The sequence below is a fragment of the Hoplias malabaricus genome, chromosome Y (assembly GCF_029633855.1).
Source record: "Hoplias malabaricus isolate fHopMal1 chromosome Y, fHopMal1.hap1, whole genome shotgun sequence".
Classification (NCBI taxonomy): domain Eukaryota; kingdom Metazoa; phylum Chordata; class Actinopteri; order Characiformes; family Erythrinidae; genus Hoplias; species Hoplias malabaricus.
In genome coordinates, this window is record NC_089820.1 from 68,474,703 (window position 1) to 68,497,097 (window position 22,395).

A 22,395-nucleotide genomic window follows, 5' to 3' on the forward strand; every position below is an offset into this window, starting at 1 on the left:
AAGCTGCTGTAGCAGCGCCTTCCGCTAATGCAGCTCGCGCGGATGTATCTCAAATGGCTCCACGTGCCCTATGTAGTGCACTAGTGTAAGTTATGACTGCTACAAACAGTTATGGACGTGAATATGTGATATCTGCCTATATAAATTCGGTCGTAAACTGTCCAATACTTTAGAGGACACATTAAGTGTGGTGGACAATTTCGTGACATAGACAGTACACTATTTAAGGAGCCAGGAGCGATTAGAAAAGTACATTTTAACTCCCTAATGTCTGTTAATCAAATCAATACAGGACTGTGTAGAAGTTTTTTCAAATAGTCATTGGATGCTATTTCACTCTTACTACGTCTTCTAGAATGTACAGACAAGGTTTAAAACTTTATGTTTGTTTGTTTTTTTTTGTAATACACAGATGTGGTGTCAGCTGTGGCTTAATTCGATGCCTTTATATTCCTTGTGTTGTGAATTTTGTCACAGATTTAAAGAAAGATAATATTGGACATTTACATATTAAATATCAGGAACAGATCAAATCAGAATGTATTACTTAATTAGTTTATATTTTCAGACATGTTCTCAAATTCAGATTTATTCCCCACCCCCAGTTCCAGACAGGCCCTTAGGTGTGAGGAAACACAAATGGGCAAAACTCACTGGACATTCACAAAACCCTCAAAACTTCACACTAGGGCTGTGAGACGAGACATAATTGTGCTATCGTCAAATCTATGATCCAATCTCCACACCTTCCCTCAAATGCTGATCTAGAGAAGTGAGAAACCCTGGAATAAACCTCCTTCATAAATTATTCAGTAGGGGATGGGAGTGGGCATTTTAGCATTTCTATTGGTCTATTTATGACATTTTTACACAATTTGAAGGAGGACGGCTTCTGTGATGGATAGAATGATGCAGAAAACAAACAAACAAACAAAAATCGAGATACAGTTTTTTCTTTAGACAGCTGCGATATATAGATGTGATAATATTTTTAAAAAAATATTGGGGCACAGTTTTTACAATGATCACAGTCTAAAAGTTTATCAAATTTAATTTTGCAAAGGCATAGTAGTAACTGCTTTCACATTTAAAGATAGATTTGTGACTTTTATATTTATGATTTACGATTTAAAAAAAAAAAAAGAAGCAGAATTCATCAATGAGGATTTTAATGTGAACAAAGCCTTTGAGACTATTCTGGAACACTGCCAATTCAAAATGGTAATGGTCAGTGATAGGGGCTCATTGCAAATTTCATTCAAGATGTCTTCTAGTGTATAAACAGCACTACTTAAATATAAACCTCAAATCAGAATTTATATATGACCAAATACTACCAATACTGATAGAAATGTGTTTATTATAAACGTCAGGAAATGTTAAATGGAAAAACGATCACGAAATGAAGTATTATCTGGAATAGTGCCTACCAATAAAAAAAAAATCCCCGTCTGCACATTAATCACTAATAAACTAAAAGATTTAACTGAAAAAATAAAGATTTATTAAAATTTAAAAAGCCAGATTAAGACAAAAATATTGAGCAGTAGTGCTGGGCTTGTTTTCTGCCCTCTGACTATTTTCATAAAGGAATAACGACTATATACATGTAAATAATAAAGTAAAATATCTAATCACAGGTACCAAGTAACAATATGGAGACTCTGTTTAGCCCACACACAAGACCCAGCACGAACCATGTAATTTATTGAAATTAATCAACAAAAAAGTTCACAAGATTAACAAGGTCTCAAAAAAAAGACTAAGCCCACACAGCTTCTCAAAGTGGCCCAAACCTAATCATTCTATTCAACTGTTTGCATTATAATTTTCTTGTACTTAAGTAGTCAACCAACATTAGTGTGAACAGGTCACACTCCTACACTGACCCTGATGCACCTAAGAACAATGCTTTATGTGACATACTCCTCTAGAACAAAGGTCAGTGTATGTTTATTTGAAATGAATGATAATCGCGAATGAAAATAAGTGAGAAAATGATCCATTTTCAAGCAGCATTTATACTGACATAAAAATAAAAAAGTGAAAAAGATGTAGTGACACATTGATCTATTTTCTCAGATTTCTTTTAAAAGTCATATACCAATTTTCTTTTTCATTAATCAGCAACATGGTACTAGATTTATGTGGACAGTCCTTTTAGAAAAACAATATGATTGGAAACCATCTGTTTTCCCTTGCCTTATAATTCAATTTAAAACGAAATGCTTTGGACAAAGTACAATGACCACACTATTCTCCTCCATCTTTCCTTCCATGCAACAGGAAATTATTAGGATTATGTGGAGCTGGAATGGTGAAGAAATCACATGAATTCCAACCTGGCTGTTCAAACTGATTCACACTGCTGTGTACCAGATCTGTATTGAGTTACAATGCCACATCTAAAGTGGCTCCAATCAGAACTGAAAATGTCACAAAGCCACACAAACACATCTGTGTAAAACATGAGGGGGGAATAAGAGACGGAAAAAAAGGACAATCTGTGTCAAATATGAAGAGAAAATAAAGCCACTTTTATCTGCTGTGTGAATGTAGCCACAGGCTTCACAAAATCAGCTTTCAAACAGTTTCAAAGTCTTAGGCCTTAGTTTTAGCAGATGAAAGTGAACAAGTCTTAAGCTCAATAAACCAGCCTTCAAGTGATCACACCATCCAAGCAGCAGTATCCAGAAAACAAAGAAATTCTGATTACAGGAGATAATCGCACTTATTTCAAGGCCACGAGGGATGGGGAAAGAATTTTTTTTTCTTAAATTAAAAATCAACAAAAGACTTTAGAACAACTTCCACAACAAACGTGAATAATGACAAACAGCATGCAAAATCCTGATTCAATGGCTGTAGTAAGAAGGTGGATGAAAGGGGTGCACAAATATTTCCCCTTCCTGTCTCATGCTTGAGTATCTGCTTATACATATGATTGGTATTGGTACTCTGTATGTCAACTAACTCCGTTATAGGTGCCTGTAAGTGTAAGAGATAAGATGTATATATTTATTTATTTATTTAAAAAATAAATAAATAAATAAAAAAAAAATAAAAAAAAGCCTCTGTAGTCTTTGGCATAGTTATACTTTCAGTGCTTAATGGCATGTGATAAATTGAAATACTTCCTGATCACTCAACCCCTCTGTGGCATCATGTGTAGCATGTGTGGAAGTTGCTTCTTTTTATAAGTATTCTCTAATGTGGATACAGATTCTATAATTAACGCACCAGTATCATGGGCAAATGTAGTGTGGAAGACAGTCAGTGAGAAAACAAAGCTTAAAAAAAAGCAGAACCCATTACGCCCAGCAGAACTTTCATACAGTTTCCATTTAATTGAACAGTCATGAGAATATCTAAAACATCATTCATTTAACGCTGTAAATGCTCTGAAAATTATAATACGTTCATTGGGTCCCGATATTATGGCCACGAAGAACACACATGCGTTAATTATTGAGGCCAACTGTACGTCACTCAAACTGTGCCTCTGTTTATACTCTCTCGTGCTGTTGGGACAGGAGTCAACCTGTTAGTCTTTGACTGCAGATCAGTTCCATCAGTTCCGAGTTCTTCAGCTTTGGAGTCCATTGCTGTGGCTGAATGGGACTGAACAGTTCCCTTTGTTTGATAATTGGGAAATTGGTGCAGGTTGGAAACCTGGTGCAGTTGGGAACGCTGGTGAAGTTTGGAATACTGACGGAGAATGAAAAATTGATGCAGATTGGAATACCGACGAATGTGCCGATGGGAGGACTGGCAGAGATGGGAGGACTGGTTCAGGCTGGACAACTGGAGCAGACGATTGGACAACTGGAACAGATGCAGATTGTACAGCTAGCAAAGACGACTGGATGATTTGCGCAGACGTTTGGACAACTGGCGCAGATGCAGACTGAACAGCTGGTATAGAGTGGACAACGGTCACAGGCGCAGACTGGGAAATTGGCGTAGATGAGGAGCTGGCTGTCGTGTTTGCCTTACCCTCTTCACCACAACTGGACATCCTAATGGGAGAAATGTTTATTTATTTATTTTAAAAGATGACAAGACTGAAAAGTCTCAAAATCATAAATATCTATAAACAGGAAAGAAGGGTTAATAACATTTAACCCTTATTTAAGATTAAGAGACTTTTACTCATTAACTGCTTCAGTTCTACTGGATCAGGTTTAGTAACAAAACATATTAAAATAGCTGGATCTGGATGTGCCACCTCAAATAGAAACATACAAGGTTACACTGAAAAGAACATTTAGATATACAGATTAACAAAAATGCATCAGAAAAAAAAAATCATAACAGCTACATTTATGCAACTTACCCTCCCTCATTTTGGATGGTGTCCTGCTTTGCTTTAGTTTGTTTTTTGCTGGGCAATTTTGGGATAGAACTGGAATTGCGCCTGGTGATCTTGGTCTTGGCTGTTGGACCACGGAAACCCATTGAAATAAGTTCCCGACGAACAGTTCTTGAGCTGATATTGCTTCCAGATGCAACTTGGAACTCTGCAGTGAGTGCTGCTAGAGGGGACAGACGGTTTTCACTTGCTACACGCTCCAGAACTCGAAGGTCTCTTTCTGAGAGCTTGTGTGGCCTCCCGCTTCGTGGCAGGGCTGTTGTTGCTCCTAAGCGTTTCCACTTCAAAATGACTGCACCTACAGTTGAGCGGGGCAGCTCTAGCAAGGCAGCAATTTCACGTATTGACTTTTTGGAAAGATGGCATCCTATGACAGTGCCACGCTGAAAGTCACTGAGCTCAATAGTTCGACCCATTCTTCTGCCAACAGTGGTCTAATACTTGATTTTCTGCACCAGGTGGCACTTGAAATATCTAATGCCAAGGTCTGTCCACAAACCTTTGTTCATGTAGCGTATCTTTCACCTTTTCCACATACTGCACACACTGGACATCACCTTTAGGAGTAAGAACAAAACAACATATGAATGGCAGGCTTATAATTACATATTTATTATGTATAATTGCATATTTAGATATTTCCAATAAGTAAAAAAGCTTTAAAAAGTTGCTTAGATGTAACTGTACACCTTTTACATTTAATAGACAATCGGTGAATATGCCCCACAAGCTGATGGGATTGGTTCCTTAGGTCTGTGATGCAAGAAACCCTGGCTGCCAGATTCTGTGCTTTTGACACTGTCAAGCTGAAATGCTCAGCCATGGCGCTGATTGCTAATTTCACTCATGATGTGTCTTCTACGATATAAACACCACACAAATGTTAACAGGGTTACACACTTGACTTTCCCTGGTGGGGGGGACAGGTCTTTAAGAATGAAAGCAGTGGTCACAAATAGACTTTTGCTGCACTGATTAATGCCTGACATTATGAATGACTGAACAGTGAGACTGCCATTTGTGTCACATTCTTGACTGAAAGACACAAACACCGCCAAGTCGAGCTGAATTTAAAAGACTGTAAGCCACATCTCGTCCGCGTCTAATATAAATGTCAACATTAAACTCAAAGAGCTGAATGCTTGAACCAAACTAAAGAACAAAATAGAAAAGAGAAATCTAGGTCATTCTTACTGGCTCCAAACCAAAACAAGCTCGTTCCCGACATGGCGGCGCAGGGCTTCGTTATCAAACAGAGGAGAGACTGAAAAACACATCAACTCACCGACATCCCACGGATTTTGATGGTCAAAGCCCGCTGTTTAATACAGTCTGGCTATTTAAATCCCATCTCCAAGCGCAGGCATTGTTTTACGGGGTAAAACATTCTCTACGACCCGAAACTAACAGTAAATCTAGTAGCTGTAACCCTCCTCCCTCTATATTACAACAAAATGGTTTCTCTGTCCAGTATTTAACGTCTGGCAGAGACCCACCAATAAGCGTCGAGCATAGAAACGCAATGACCAATAGGAGAGCGAGACGGGTATGATGTCTGTTTTGTTACGTCATCAGCTAGGCAGCGGTTTTGGTAGCTTTTCACACCTTTTATTTTTTCTTTTTCTATTTTTTTGTACTATTTTCTTCATTATCCTGACTTTTTTTGTACACCTTTCATTTTTAAGTTTCTCCTTATTGGGTTTGCTATTATATAGCGCTCTGTTCAGTTTAATTTTTACTCTTATACTTTTCATAAAATAAATGTTTTCATGAGAAAAACAAGCATTTGAAAACATTACTAATGAAATGTTACTAATTTCCGAATCCCTTCCTCCGAACTAATAAAAAAAAAGACTTATTTTGTATTTGCAATGGGTGTCTGAAACACCTAAACACAACCATTAGTGTGTCCACAAACTTTGACCATGTATGTGAATCAAAAAAAAAAAAAGTTTAATATTAAACACAGACTAATGAAGCCAGAGTCATGTAACTGGATTCCAAGCATAACATATTGTATGTAATTTTATGTATTTTTCACTCTTCGCTAATGCAACCTAATAAAGCATCTTCATACTTACACAAAACATCATAATCTTATTGTGTTTGCACAGTGACAATGAAAATAATGTAATAAATTCTGATTCATTAAGGGTTAATTTTGCATTCTAGTGCAGAGTAATTTCATTCATTAAAGTTTAATTAAACACAGAAATGCAAAATCCTATGAGGGAACATTTTAGCAGCATACAGTCTTGTGTGCACAATAATTAAACAATATTTAATCTTATATGGATACATGCACACATACACAAATGGATTTGTAGTCAGTATGAGACTTTTACATTCAGCAAAGTTGAAAAAACAAACAAAAGTATATTTCATACACAAGGGGAATTCAAAGCCCTTTACAAAGTGGTGAAAAAACCCCCCAGTAAAAAGCAGATAAATTAAGAGCAAGAATAAAAATCATAAAAGGCATTTCAGATTAATTGACTCAGTTCACTTATGAGGGTCGACTCCTATTTCATGTTCCAAAAGATTCTTCAGACAGTAGCAGCTAATGATGTGCAATACCAGACATTTCCTTTCTGATCCGATAGTAAAACACAGGCACCAGCAGATGCGGATACCAGTGCTGATACTGATCTATTGAATAGTTTTTAAACCTGATTCACAAAGGGAATATAAAAAAATATAAAATGTATTTTTGTACAATTATTATAAATTTAATTAATTCATAAGTATTATATTTATTTAACAATAATACAAATTCATAACTATTTAAATAAAAAGGACATTCTGTTTCTCAAAAATCAGAGGATTTTCAGTTATATATAATCTGGATAAAGGCTGCCAAGTGGCTTTCTTTGGTATTTTTTCATCTTGTCTGTGAGAGAGAAGGTGGAAGGAAAAGTAGTTCCTATATTATGCCACTATTTATGGTGCCATTTTATTATTACTAGACAGCTAAGGTATACACCCATCCACATCAAATATCAAACCAATTGGATCTTTGGGCCAGAATCGATTCTTAAATATAAACCCAAAAAATTGGAAGTATTGATATTTAGGTATTGATCCGTCCATCCCTAGTAGAAACAAAAATTTAGCACAATGTTCAATATTTTTTTTCCTTTGAAGCAACTACTATGCAAACTACAATATGAGATCTCTAAATTTCAAGAAGATACACTCATCAGGTTCCTGGGATCATCACAGAATGACACAAGCTAAAGAATCCAGAAGCATTAAGGAAAATTGTAAGTGATATTAAAAATAAACTCTGGAGATATTTAAGATTACGTACAGAGATAATGAAAGGCAACTACACAGAAGGCTAACAGAGTGCGAAAAGTGTTTTTAGTGCCACACAAAATTGCACATGCCATTTCCTTTTCTTTTAGTTTTTATCTAACAGAGGAAGCATGTAGTGTTGTCATCGAATGCACATTGCGGTAAGATCATGTTTGTATCAGTTAGGGTTTCCAGAAGTGGAGCGTAAAAGTAAGTAGTTTACAGCTCAATATTTTATGTTAATTTTTTTGTTTCAGCAGATGAAAGACATTATGACATAATTCATTTAGTTTGATAATTAACTTGATATTTATCTGTGTGATTATTTATCTTTGATTAACTTTTTTTTTAAGCCTTGGCAAATGGTGTATTATTTTCTGTATAAATGTTTCTCATACCATCAGTTTTCAAAAGCATTTTGACTTGGAATTTAAAGGGTGAGGTTTTTAACCCGTTCCCATTTAGATTTAAAAGTGAACTAAGTGTTCAAAATATTAATAAATTCAGTAAAAAAAAAATTAATAAAAATAATAATAATAAAAAATAGAATATTCCAAAGACTTTGGATCATTTGATGCATGTGGGCTCTCACTCTGAAAATATATAATGGCACCAAAATAAATATATTTTAATATGAACAGTTTTAAATAATGTCTTAGTGTCACAAGGAAATAGTAGGGTTTAACAAAACAACAGACTACCCAAATTTTATAACACAATATATGTATGAACTTTACAAGAACTTCAAAAACAAAAACGGATCAAACAAGCGGCATGTTTCCTAATCAAGAAATGGCTGATATAAATGTTTTTCTCAAGAAAGAAAAACAGAAATTGCCTTGTGCAATAACAAACTGGGACCATAGTTGCCATAGTTTCAAACATGAACTCTAACGAAAATATCGCCGTCCTATCTGCAATCTCTTCTTCCTGCTCTTTACCTTCGCCTTCTACAACAGGGAGCAACACTCACCGGAATCCCTCACAATACAAACATTCATTCATTGTCTGTAACCCATTATCCAGTCGCGGTGGGTACAGAGCCTACCCAGAATCATTGGGCTCAAGGCCAGAACACACCCTGGAGGGGGCGCTACTCCTTCACAGGGCGACAGACACACACACACACTCACTCACACCTATGGACACTTTTGAGTTGCCAATCCACCTACCAATGTATGGGTGAGAACACACCAAACTCCTCACAAAAAGTCACCCAGAGCAGGACTTGAACCATGCCCAATGCAAAGAGTGGGTTAGAAGGGTAGAGATTACCTTTGGATGACTTGGGATCAAGACCTAAGCATTTAACCACAGTACCCATCCTCACTAATGCTCTCATGATAGCCATAGAATACTCACAGCAGTTTTCACAGACTATTTAACTATTTTAACATAGTTAATTATTTAACTATGGCAACAAACCACATAGGGTGGTACGGTGGCGCAGCAGGTAGTGTCGCAGTCACACAGCTCCAGGGACCTGGAGGTTGTGGGTTCAATTCCCGCTCCAGGTGACTGTCTTGGTGTGTTCTCCCCGTGTCCGCGTGGGTTTCCTCCCACAGTCCAAAAACACACGTTGGTAGGTGGATTGGCAACTCGAATGTGTGTATCTGTGTTGCCCTGTGAAGGACTGGCGCCCCCTCCAGGGTGTATCCCTGCCTTGCGCCCAATGATTCCAGGTAGGCTCTGGACCCACTGTGACCCTGAATTGGATAAGTGGTTACAGACAATGAATGAACAAGTCACATTCCAGAGTACAAATTAAAATCAATTTGTATTACCATACTTTATTGTTTAGTACCAGTGGTGTGTTTACTTTTTAAACTATCTTTTCATCTAGATCTCTCCAACCAAACTTGGCAAAAATGGCAACAGAGCAAAACTTCCCAGAAACCACAGGTAAAATTTGAAATCTATAAATGATGGATGTATTAGTGATTCATTCCTTTAGATTATTTATCTTAAACAATTTTTTGTAACAATGTTGTTGTCAGCAAACTGTGCACAAACTTATCTCAACCAATCAGATGCTAAATAAATATAAAAAAATATAAGAATTAAATTGTAAAATCATAGTTTGTACTGGTGGTGTTATATTTCACGGTCAATCATTTCTTTAAACATAATGACAATTCATACTCGTTGTCTTTGGTCACACAGTGGCTTACAACAGACATTTTTATTTCCAACGTGTTTGAAATGTGTCTCGCAGTTTCATAATTGGTGTTGATTTCATAAATTGGTGTTGATGCAGATGGCAGCAGCAGTGTGAACTTGTCGGGTTACATGGTGCTGACGGACATGGAGCAGGAGGTAATCAGCTGGCTCTGCTTCCTGACTGGACCCATCACATTCCTGGAGAATATCTTAGTGTTACTGGTCATTGGCTCTTCAGTTCGTTTACGTAAACGACCCACATATCTCTTCATCGGGAGCTTAGCTCTGGGTGATGTCTTAGCCAGTTCCTTTTTCCCCATAATTTTCTTGGAATTCCACATATATAAAAAAAACGACACACCAAAAATATATTTATTCAAGCTTGGGGGGGTCACCATGGCTTTCACTGTCTCGGTTGGAAGCCTGTTGTTAACTTCTATGGACAGATATCTTTGCATCTACCAGGCTCCACGCTATAAGCTTGTTTTGACGCGTTGTAGGGCCTTATTTGGGATTATGACCTTATGGGTCCTGGCTGCTGGAATCTCTTTTCTCCCTCTGATGGGCTGGAGATGTTATTCAAAAACCCCATGCTCTCAGCTATTCCCATACGTGGACCGGAGCTTTATGAGCTGCTGGGCAGGCATCATGCTGCTCGTGCTTCTCCTCATTGTGGTGGCATATGCTCTAATCCTATGGAAGGCCCACAAACATGAGGCAGCCATGGTTGTTTCAAAGGCAGGTCATTCTACAATAGCACGCCAGGCCCGAATGAGAATGGATATCCGCCTGGCTCGGACTTTGGGCATAATCCTCCTGATCCTGGTGCTCTGCTGGCTCCCTAGTCTTTCCATTATGCTGGTGGACGTCTCACGAATTCTCTCCAAAAAGGAGCAGCGGACCTTTGCCTTCTGTGGGATGCTTTGCTTAGTGAATTCAGCCATAAACCCCATACTGTATGCCCTCCGTTGCCGAGAGTTGCGACGAGCACTTGTAAATCTACTGAGGTGTGTGTTTCGAGTGTGCACTTTGAACAAGTGTGTTTCTACCCAACAAAGAGAAAATAATGTTGGACACATGGATAACAAAGACAGAGATACAGTCACCACTGAATCCCTAGACAGACAACACCTAGACTAGCTGGACATTTTGCTAGATGCTTAGTAAACAGAATATTTTTCTATGAAAATTGGTAAATATTGTTGAAATATAGGGATGTGCCTTACAATAAATTAAAGAACTGTGAAGAGAGAGAACTGCTGTTTAAAATGTAATAAAATCAAGTATATGTTGCCTCCATTTGCAATTTTCTGTTCATGTCCTAGTGAACTTTGTATTATCCTGTACACAAATGCAAGACTACTTTGTCTGTTTATCTCCTCAGTATTGTGTGTATAAATGCATAAGGTATTCATTGTTTTAAATAATTATTTTTTTTTGTAAAAAAAAAAAATAGAAATAAAAAATAAAAGCCTAACCTTACTCTTCTGGAGCTGACTGATGTCATAATGGCATTTTGATGAAGATACAATTTTGATGCAAAAATAAACAGATTACATTCAAACATACCTCAATATATCACACATCTTCATATGGGCAGATATGCTTCATTTTTTAGATATTATCAGCTTTGTGAGCAGTCAGTGCTCTTTAAATATTTTAAATAACATGGGCCCAAGCAATGAGCAATTTACATTAAAATATACAAAAGTTGTATAAATTCCTTAGAGAAACACTACAAATAGGAGATGCATCAGGCTCTGTGCTGGATAGGTGAGTAGAGCGCTGGACCTGCTATTTTTATTTATTTTTTTTCTTAGGTGATTGTCTTCGTCAATACATTGATGAGTTTGTAAATTCAGAACCAATCATCCAAAATCTGACCTCACCAAAGTCATTTGAATGCTGAATGCCATCAGCATTCCTCTACCTTAGCGTAAGGCCTTCCCGGTATGATAGCTAAGAAATACACTACCTATTAAAACAATTTGGTTCAGAAGAAGAAATCTTTGATGAGCGGATGTGAGGAAATATAACAAATAGTGACTCCCCTATTTGGGCGAAATGGTACAATCCAGGCATTGTGACGTATTGGCCCATTGGCTGAAGATTGGCAGTTGGAAAATACAAACCCGTGCGAGTAGGAGGGGGGAGGTGGCTAAAGTGTACGCTGATAAAGAAAAGCCTTACGGACTCAGAGAGAGAAAAACGCAGGATATTTTGGGGGGTTATTTTGGTTGTTTATTATCAGAACGCTTTGGTGTTTTTGCTGTTATTTTGTTTTATTAATCTGCTCAGTAATCATGGCCTGTGGTGCTACGTTAAAAAGATCCATGGAGTTTGAGGCCCTGCTCAGCCCGCAGTCGCCGAAACGGAGAAGGTGCAACCCGCTGCCGGGGAGCCCAGCCGCTCCTTCACCGCAGAGGTGCAGAGGTACAGAATCTCCGAGTACCCCCGTCGGTTCCTCCCAGCCTAGTGCTGGGGAGCACAGGTTAACACCAGGTAAGAGAGACGTGTCTCTTTGGGTATAAATAAGGTTCGTGTTACCTTTGTTTCTGGTAGGAGGCCCAGTAGTATAACGCTGGTCATGGGTAGCGTTAGTAATAACCCTAACTTAACAGTTGAGTTCTCCGTATAATTATCCGTGCTTTGTTTCTGGTCAGCTGAATTTATTGTTCTGATGAACGTCTTTTGGAGTAGCACAATTCCCGACAAAACATCTGAGGCCAGGGAATAACGTTAACGTAATGTTAACAAATCGTGTTATGTTAACCGTTTGTCTTCCCTCTCTTCCTGTTAAATTCATCCATTTTTCAGCTGTTCAGTCACACTGGCCAGATTTGATTTTATTGAATTCCAGTAGTAGCTCTACACTAAACAAAACACACATAAAAATACTAATAGAGTACTGTTGTTCTGTTGTGGTGGCAAACAATCACAACCAAAGGACTGGCAGATAAGCACGTTTTGACCGCTTTTGTGTTACACTGTTAAAGTAAGACAAGGGGAATTTTGTATGTAGCAGAAAGCACTTTTTATTTATTATTATTTTTACAGTAGGGACATTTTTTTTACATTAAGAAAACACAGAGTAAAATATAAAGATTGTAGCAATAGATTGCGTCCCAAACCTCAGCCAGTTTCTAAATTAGGACAGAAATGACACACATTTTCATTAGATTAATAGTAACATTGAGATTATGTTCGTTAAATGTAGCTATAGTTTCTGTTAGTAACGTTTACATTGTGATGGGAGGCGCAGCCACAGCCCGAAGAGGAGTCCATTTCAGGGGAAACAACGGATTTAATACAAAATCGGCCCCATATTGTTGAGCTTAGAAGACGTTAAACCGTTTTTACTACCTATTTCTCTGATAATCAGATCTAATTTCCATGCCCAGTATATGTTATTAATCGTTAAACGCGTTTATTTTGCCTGAAACTACGTTGATAAATCGGTTCCGTTTCGTTAGACGTGGTCACAACGTCTTTTGTTTGTTTGAGGTTAATAGCTTTCTGAGATCAGTTTCTTCGTATTCAAATCTCATTTCTAGCCCGTATTTATTCATTTAACGTAACCCATCACGTTATTCACTTTTGTAACTTCATTAAAACTATGTAAAATCGAATCAAAGCATTGGCTACACAAGCTAACCTGTGCTAAGCTAACGGTTAGCTATAGACGGTGGCATTTTAAAAAGTTTAACAACAATGTAAGCACTTTAAAAAGCAAAAATAAAAGGAGACATAAAACGAAGCCAGAGGCACGTCAACAGATAAAACACAACGAATATAAAATGTCAGAGGAAAGGGGGTGAATTTTAATAAACATAAATAAATAAACAAATACAAAGCTAGCCTCTAACCTCATTAAGGTTGAGGTTAATAAGCATTGCGTACACATTGGCTTCTCTATTTCTCTGTTTAACATTAGCCCAACTTTGGAAATCTGGATTTAATTTGTGCGTTTTTATATTTCAGTGAAATATCAGAAAATAAGCTTTAAAAATTATATATATGTATTTTTTTCCTGGAGTGTTCCTGTGACGACTTTTGCTTTTTAGTTCCTTTTAACTGTAAAGCTTTATAGACTGAAGCAAACTTTAACCTATATTCACTGAAGTTTTTGCAAACATTGGAAACAAACCTAATATCGTCTAGAAAGAGGTGAGCTTAAAGGGCAAGGGAATTTCACTGTATGTCCATACTCAGGTGTATGGTCTGTCCTTTGTTTCTTTGAGTTTTGTGTCAGTGTTTCTAGAGAAAGCAGGGGAGATTGTGTAGCTCTGAAATGCAGGTACCCCACCCGTTTGGGATTGGGAAGCTGTGGCTTGTGACCTAGGGACCAGAGGATCAATAACAATGATCACATGTTTCGCTAAAGACAGTTAGAACTTTTTGACTACTACTAAAATTGCGGCCTGACCATAGTGAACCATTATCTGTCAAAACATAAAAGTGCAGGGGTGTGTACGGAGTGGTTGGTACATTTACTGTTATTAAATGTTTTATATGACATTGTTTTGGATTCATGCATTTATTATGTAGGTAGATTAGGTGCTTGTATATTTATAGAAATAACTGCCAGGGTATGTTACCACTAAAAGAACAGTCTTTCCTAGAAAGACTTTGTTGTACATGTTCAGATGCAGGTGTTTAATGGCCTAAACATTCCCACGCTACTCTAGGTGACCTGCTTCTGTACGTGTTAACACTTTAATCTATAATGATATTACTTTACTCAGCACAATGATGGATGACTGTGTTTTTGCTGAGAATGACAGGTATTGATGATTAATCTTGTTGTTTCTGAGTATGCCGCTGTTTTACATTTGTTTACAGACTGACTGTGATGACACTCTGTAATTCAAGAATAATTTACCTGTACAGATCTTCCTTGTATTTGTTAATAATGGGATTCAAATGATTGGAAAGAGGAATGGATGCCTTGGTAATGGTTCTTCCATAGGATTATGTGTTTATAATGGGGTCTCATATCAACTTTCTCATGATTTCAACTAATAATTTGGTGTTCTGTTTTTGCTAGTGTGTGCTCTGCTGAAGTTAAAAAAATATCTCCACTAATTCATTTATTTGTTTGTTTATTTATTACATGTTTTCATTTCAAAATTGCAATTTGATGGCGTGTAATTTTCAAAGCATGGGAGCTGCAATCCAATTTATCTTTTATAACCTCAGCACTCAATTCAACATTCAAATTTGAAACAATTCTTATGCTGCTTTTGGTGGAGAAAATTCCTAGTTGTTAGCCTAATTAAGTAAAATTAATTGCGTTTATAATTGACATACCCATCTCCACAAGTTTACACATGAAGTTGCTGTAACATGCTTTTGTCAAAATACCACAGGGATCAAGCTCCACAGCACTGTTTATCGCCCTATCTAAACAACCCTGTTCAGAACAGGTGGTTTTAGTGCATGTTCCTTTAAGATAATTGAGCCATTGCTCCCCCCCACCCCCACTATAAGCATGCGGCAGTGAGAAGTAAGCAAGTAGAAGATCTTATTTTCTAAGTTTTTGCTTTGTCCCGCTCTTGTCCTGTCTTGTTTTACTCTGCCTTTGTGCTCAACGTAAGCAGGTACTAATGAGATACTCGGATGACGGGGTGGAACAATTCTAATGATTTCCATTAGGTCAGTAGGCGAGTGAAATCAGAATGGCTTGTTTTATCCCATGCTTTCTGACGTGGATGGCCCACAACGAAACTGAATTTTTTAAATATCACAATTTGCCTACGTTCACACAGCAGGTAAAAGTGGCCCAAATCTGATTTTGGTCTGCTGTTCACACTCTCAATATAACATGACCTATATCAGACATCATTCGGAACAGATCATGCTCCTAAACTGACCCGTATGCACAAAAGGACAGTGCTTCAGGCTCTGACCAGAACTAAATATCAAAGAACGGGACCAAATTTTTCATTGCGTAGCGCTTTATCGTAAAAGTTCTCTTTATGTTCCAAATGAGTTCTATGTTAAGAAAAGAGAATATAAAAATAAACACTGTCCAAACATGTTACTTTCATTCTAAGCACAAACTTTCCAGATCGCTCTCTAAAACACGGTCTCCCAAGAGAAGCCATGTATCATCAAAATTATTTTAATTTTTCCAAAATCCATATATAAGCAGCTTCATACCCATAAGAAAAAAAGTAAAACTAATATTGAGCTGTTTAGAATGAAGCTTTTCAGTTTGTTTTATAAAAACGTTAATTGAAATAAAATTAAAATAAAAATGCTTTGGATCGTAGTCCGGAGATCATTCTCAGCGACCGGAGTGACGTAAAAGTCATGAATTCTGATCTGGCCGTCCAGAGTCGCATTGCCACAGTTTGGATATAGGTCAGATCTCAATACCACATATAAATGTGGCCCAAATCTGATTTTTAAAAAGTGAGATTCAATTCGATTTGTTCTGTTCACACAGCCCCACAAGCTGTGTCACATCTGAACATGGTGGGTTAGTGGGCTCCGTATCCCAAATTAATGTGCTAATACACTTGAGACTGTGGGCTCTGTGGCAGAAGACCCAGAAAGGCCCCACTGTAGAAGGAAACGCATAAAAAAAATGCGAGACTGGACTTTGCTGAAATGAGTATTGACAAGCCACAATGTACCAGGAAGAATGTTCTTTGGACAGAGGAGACAAAACAGGAGCTTTTTTTGGCAAGTCCTTTTAGCTGTATGTTCACACACACACAAAAAAAATGCTTTCAAACAAAAGCACACCAAAGGTGTCGTGGGGCTCTGTTATGTTTTGGGGATGCTTGGCTGCGTCTGGCTTGGGCTCAGGGCGAAATGAAATCTGGAATATCGAGACATTCTGTTGTGAAACATACTGCCAAGTGCCAGTAAGCTATGTCTCCGTCTCAGGTTATGGGATCCTCCAACAGGATATTAACCCACAATACACAGCTAAAAGCGCTGAAGAATGGCTAAGAACAAAACACTGGACTATTGAGAACTAGCCTTTTATATGAGCATTGATCTGAATCCTAATGCATATCTGTGGAAATAAATGAGCAGTCTGGAAGAAACAGCCTTAAAATCTGAGACAGAGAGGTTTGCTCAGGAAGAGGGGGCCAAATTACCTGTTGACGGATGCAAAAGTCTTATTGAGAGCTACAGAAATAGATTTTCAGTGATTGCCTCTAAAGGTTGTGCAACACAATATTAGGTCAAAGGTCCTAACATGTTTGTCCTTGCCATTTTCTTTCTTTTTTTAATATAAATATTCAGATTTGTATTAAGTGTGATGGACAGTTATACAGTGATGGATGCCACATACTTTAGACAGTTTCAAGATATTTCTCAGAAGATGTTGTGGGTAGTTTCTTTTTATATGAGCATATGAACAAATGTGTTCACATTAATAATTATGTAAAAATGTACCTGTATTATAAATAGTTCCAAAAATTGGTGTCAAAGTGGCCAAAGCATATACTAGTTTATAATAAAGTTTAAATGTAAGCAATTGTTCTCCTCCTGTAACGCTTTAAATTGAGATACAATTTTTAGGAATCCTTGTTTCATGCCTCTGACTTTATTCCCCCCCGGTTGTGCAATCTACAGAGCAGATCTTCCAGAACATCCGGCAGGAGTACAGCCGCTACCAAAGACGGCGGCAACTAGAAGGAGCCTTCAACCAGGCGGAGGCATGTGGTGCTGCTGAGGGTTCAAGTTCCTGCCCCGTCATCTCCTCTCCCAGCTCACCCTCAGGTCAGTCAAGTCATGTTACTGATCGCTAATGGATACACCCTGTGTTTCGAAAGTGTTCTGAAAATAGGTTCCCCTTCTTACGATTTCCTACATGACACAACTAAGGTTTAGAAATTGTGCAGAGTTTTGTGTAAGCAGTAAAAACGAAAAAGAAAAACCCTCACAAAACTAAGAAGAAACGCTCCAAACAGGGATTTTAAAGCGCAGTGCTGAGAAAGTGTCAACATTGAAAGAAAGTCATTAAAGACATTGTTTCTCAGGTGCCTCGTCATTGAAGAAGGACCAGCCCACGTTTACGCTGCGCCAGGTTGGCTACCTGTGTGAGCGCCTCCTCAAAGATCACGAAGAGAAAATCCGTGAGGAGTATGAGCAGATCCTCAACACGAAACTGGCAGGTAAACAAGGCTAGACTGGCGTAATGTTTTGAACAATAAACACACATTCTTAGTTTGATGCCTCCAGCACATTTCAAAATGGGTTCGGACAGGGTCAGGTTGACCGTGCTGTATCACCTCTTCAACGTCACTCATAAGCTTTTGGGATAAAGGGGATGTATTGCCATAGACTTGATAGTGAAGCTCTTTCTGAGTATCATTTTTCCATGTTGTGCCCAATGTTGGGGTGGCAAATCTGAACTGTGTGCTTTTAACTTTATTACCTAGACTCCCTTACGTCAGAGCAATGATGTTAAAATACGTGCAGAATGTGGTTTGGCATTGTCTTACTGAAATAAGGAAGGCCTTCCCTGAAAAAGACGTCATCTTGATGGTAGCCCATCTCCCCTTAAGGGTTCTGTCTGTATGTGGTGCAGTGTTGTTTGAGGGCCCAGAGATCTCAGCCTTCAGGTCTAGTGTTGTTGTGTGTTTGGCCCTACGCTTCGCATACGGCGATTTCTCCAAAGAATCCTTTAATTTTATTATGTGCCATAGGTGATTTAAAAATGTTTATTTTGAAAAAATGTTAGTTGTTGCACTATTTGTCCATTCAGTTTTCGCAGAGTGGTGAAACCCTCTCTTTATTTCTGAAACACTCAGCGTCTCTGGGATGATACTGACCTGATGCTAATTACCATAATTAGTCGTGAGATGTTTGTTTGTGTAGCATTACACACCTTTACCCATCTTTTACAGCCCTTTCCCAACAATTTTGAAATGTGTTGCTGGCATCAAAAACAGAATGGATGTATATTTTTTCACAGAAAAATACTTAAATATTTTGAAAAATATTGAAATACTGTCTTTGTACTACTTTCAGTGAAATATAGGTTTGAAATTATCTGAACATCATTGCATTTTACCTTAAAGTATTATAATGTCCGCACTTTTAGGAAAAGGGGTTGTAACTTCTCAATAATATTAAGATGTGTTATAATTCTGACCTGAAAAAATTTGATTTTTTATAAATGTCCATACACTGTAAATAAATTGTTACATTTGTATATTTAATGTTTTTGAATTAATCTAATTTCACCATTATTTCCCAAAATACTGATATGGCTCTCTTAATTATGTGTTTGTTCCAGAACAATACGAATCATTTGTGAAATTCACACAAGATCAGATCATGCGGCGGTATGGAGCCAGGCCCGCCAGCTGTACGTATCTTATGTTGTTAAAATCAATTATTAACCTGATTCTGATGTTTTCCCTATTCGTTTCAATGGGGATAAATGAAAGGCTTGTACATATCTCACTACAATATTCACTGCTCACTCTCTTTATTGCTTTTGAAGTGCGTCTAGGTCCAGGAGTGTGTTTTTGTTACTTAAGGGAAACTGTCATTGATGATATGGATGAGCTCCTAAATGAGACTGGAATAGTGAGATTCTTCAGGCTTGAAAACTGAGCTGTTTGTAAACTCCTCACGCCCACAGCTCAGCAGAAAGAGGCTTTATTGCAGATTCTTTGAGAAATGGCTTGGGTTGGTTAGCCTATACAGGTTCCTGAGTTTTCACAACACCAGGAAAAGTGTGTCCTCAGCTGCAGTGGTTGAATCTGGGGTGTATGTAGAGCAGTGGTTCCAGTTTTTTCTGCACACCCCCCCCCCCTCCCTTTGTAGAAGAGAATATTCACAAGCCCCCACATGAGTGACATGTTCATATCTTTGGCTTCCAAACTTCACTGGAATTTCTAAAAATAAAAATGATTTAAATTCTTATAAAGCTCCATTCTGATTGAATTATTTTTTTTCAGGGGAACATCGTAATAAATATTTGACATGCCTCCACTGAGATAAAACTCTGGCATCCATACGACAACGAAAAACTAGAGGTCGCCTGGGTTTCCAGTTCTCGTGTGTTCCATCATCACAAGCAGGGTTCTTGTTCTCAAATATTATATATGATTACCAAAGTAACACTCTATACCTGCAGCTGCCATTATTACTACCTTCATCAGCATGCGTTATCTCACTATTTTAGGGTTCATTGATATTATTTTTTGCCTTTTTCTGAAATTGCTGTCCCAGGAGAAGGTGGAGTTTTTACACCTTTTAACACCCACACAGTGAAACTGCTTCAGTATCACTGTCATTTTTGTATCATTTCCCTGCTCTTGAAAATAGAATAAAAAAAGAGATTTGCATTGGGACAGGATTTAAAATGAACAGACGACCACCGAGGTCTGTGAGGAAATTCAGCCTGTAATTTTCTCTGAGGAAAATGGTCGATTCAGGAATTAAACTGCAGAGGACCCCCCTGTGAAAGAGAAAATTACACCAGGACCCCATGGAAATTTAATCCCATCTGGATAGAGCTTTTTGGTCATTGGAAAAATCATTCTTTAGTTAAACAGTAATTTTAAATAAAGATTTATTTATTTTTTCTTTGCAGATGTATCCTGAACCTCAAACGGATACCAGCTGACACCCTCATGGTTGCTGGAGTACCACGACCACCCCTCACCACCACCACCCTCCCTACCCCCTCAAGACCTCAAAAACCTTTTCTTAGGCCCTTCCCTCCTTTTAAAAAGTGCTCTGGTGCCATGGGTTATCCACATTTAATCCCCCTCTGCATCTCTTCTATTCCTGGAGGCCCAGCTACAACTGAGTAAAATAATAAGATCCGTTCTGGATAAATGTCTCTCTCTTCTCTTTCTGAAACCTAAACGCAGCAGCAGCTGATTGTGGACTGCGCGCCGCTGTAGAAAAAGCTCAGCTCAAACGTCTGAATGTTTCTGTCAAACCTGCCCTCACTGGGCTGCAGCAGCTCTACCACTTTCTCTCTCTCTCTCTCTTTCTCTCTCTCTCTCACTTTTTTTCCAAACTTTACCTGAGGATTGTGGATTTTTTTTTCCATTTTCTTTTAATTTCTCCTTTTTTGAAATAAAGGATCTGTGATAAACCAGTGGTGTTTCAAAACTTGATTTCCTTGTTCTCACTCAAGTCCACGTTCATGTAAATGTATGTGTAATTACAGAGTAAACAGTCCTGATGCTTAAAACATTTTCCATTTTATCACAATTTGTTGTTCGATAGTTAAAAACTGTTGTCCACCTTTTGCCCTGCATACTTTTGTTAGTCCCCCTTCACCCTGTTCTTTAATGCTCAGGACCCACACGGACTGGTATTAGTAGGGTGAAGGCACACTTGTGCTTGTGTGTGTGTGCTGACAATAGTTCACAAACCAAACATGTCCACAGATACAGGTCTACAAGACAGCCAACACAAACCACAACAGATGAGCTACTGTCTGATTTTACATTTACAAGATAGACCAACAACTTAGGCATGTCTAATAGATTAGACACTCTTTTAAAATCTCTAGCAGCACTGCTGTTTCTGATCCACTTATACCAACTCAGTGCAGCATCACCATCACATCATTGTCCCTACAGCACTAAGAATGGTCTATCAGCCCAGTAATCTGTCTTTTGGTGGTCCTGGCCATTAATCACATGGTCAAATAAGGCTAACAAATCATGGACAATAATGGCTGTATTGCTGTCTGAAATTGTAGAAGTATAAATTGTACCCATGTGGTCAGATGGGGTTAAAAAGGGCCAGTGAGTGTAGGAACAATGGGGTGGTTTAAATGTTATGGCGGATTAGGGTATATTTGTCTCCTGATTTGAATTGACTGTTGTGGATCCCAACCTGGTAGTCTTTTGTTTGACTCTACTGCCCTCTACTGGACTCGTCTGGCAAAAACAACGTATTAGTTTGAAAGCTCAACCTTGCAGTTGATCCTAGTCTTGGACTAAGACGCAGTGCCTTTTGGATTTCAGCGTTAAAACTATAATAGAGGAAACACTTGTATATAATGAATAGTATACATTGAGTGTGGTGAGATTATAAAAGATGAAGTCCTTGTGATCAATGGGTAATCCTTAAATCAGTGGAATTCAGATTAAAATTACAGATTCAAAATCAGTGTGATGGCTCCACTGACCCGTACTAAGGGGAATAAAGCCTCTGCTGTTGCTACTCTGGGCTCAGCACTGCAGAAATTGCACTTTGAAACTTTGAAGCTCTTTGCTTCCTCTCCCCTTTACTTCAGGACAGTGCTGCAAAAGTGAATATGACTCTACAACTGTAGGGGGAACCCAGGAGCAAATACAGCAAATAGAAATTAGAGTAAATCCAGTTCTTGTTCTGAAATAATCCACAGATTTCAGTGTTTTCACCTTTAAAACTTTGTTTATTGTAGTTTTAATGTATTATGACAAGTGCGGTACGTTAAACTGTGAATCAGTTATATTCTAATAACTGAGGCTACTGCAACATTTAAGGTGGCACTGAAAGGGCTTGAGGAAAAAAAAAAAGCTGCGGAATAAGGAGCTTCAGTTTTATAGCACAGAAGAGTTTGCTGTGGTTGATGCTGT

General features: G+C 38.0%; 2 protein-coding genes and 1 long non-coding RNA gene across 3 annotated transcripts; 2 read left to right on the forward strand and 1 right to left on the reverse strand.

Annotated features, from left to right (window-relative positions):
- Positions 1-1,213: 1,213 nt before the first annotated feature.
- Positions 1,214-5,806, reverse strand: LOC136678968 (uncharacterized). Its single transcript, XR_010796511.1, has 3 exons — positions 5,658-5,806; positions 4,337-4,929; positions 1,214-4,019 (listed from the first exon to the last, which is right to left on the reverse strand). It is a non-coding gene; the product is annotated as an uncharacterized lncRNA (long non-coding RNA).
- Positions 5,807-7,828: 2,022 nt separating this feature from the next.
- On the forward strand, positions 7,829-11,103 carry LOC136679769 (cannabinoid receptor 2-like). Its single transcript, XM_066658442.1, has 3 exons — positions 7,829-7,879; positions 9,513-9,571; positions 9,927-11,103. The coding sequence occupies exons 2-3, from the start codon at positions 9,538-9,540 to the stop codon at positions 10,967-10,969; spliced, it is 1,077 nt and encodes a 358-aa protein (XP_066514539.1). The 5' UTR covers positions 7,829-7,879; positions 9,513-9,537; the 3' UTR covers positions 10,970-11,103.
- Positions 11,104-11,974: 871 nt separating this feature from the next.
- On the forward strand, positions 11,975-20,905 carry LOC136678290 (akirin-1B-like). The gene is made up of 5 exons (XM_066656289.1): positions 11,975-12,331; positions 17,426-17,572; positions 17,833-17,967; positions 19,095-19,166; positions 20,403-20,905. The coding sequence occupies exons 1-5, from the start codon at positions 12,133-12,135 to the stop codon at positions 20,411-20,413; spliced, it is 564 nt and encodes a 187-aa protein (XP_066512386.1). The 5' UTR covers positions 11,975-12,132; the 3' UTR covers positions 20,414-20,905.
- Positions 20,906-22,395: the final 1,490 nt, after the last annotated feature.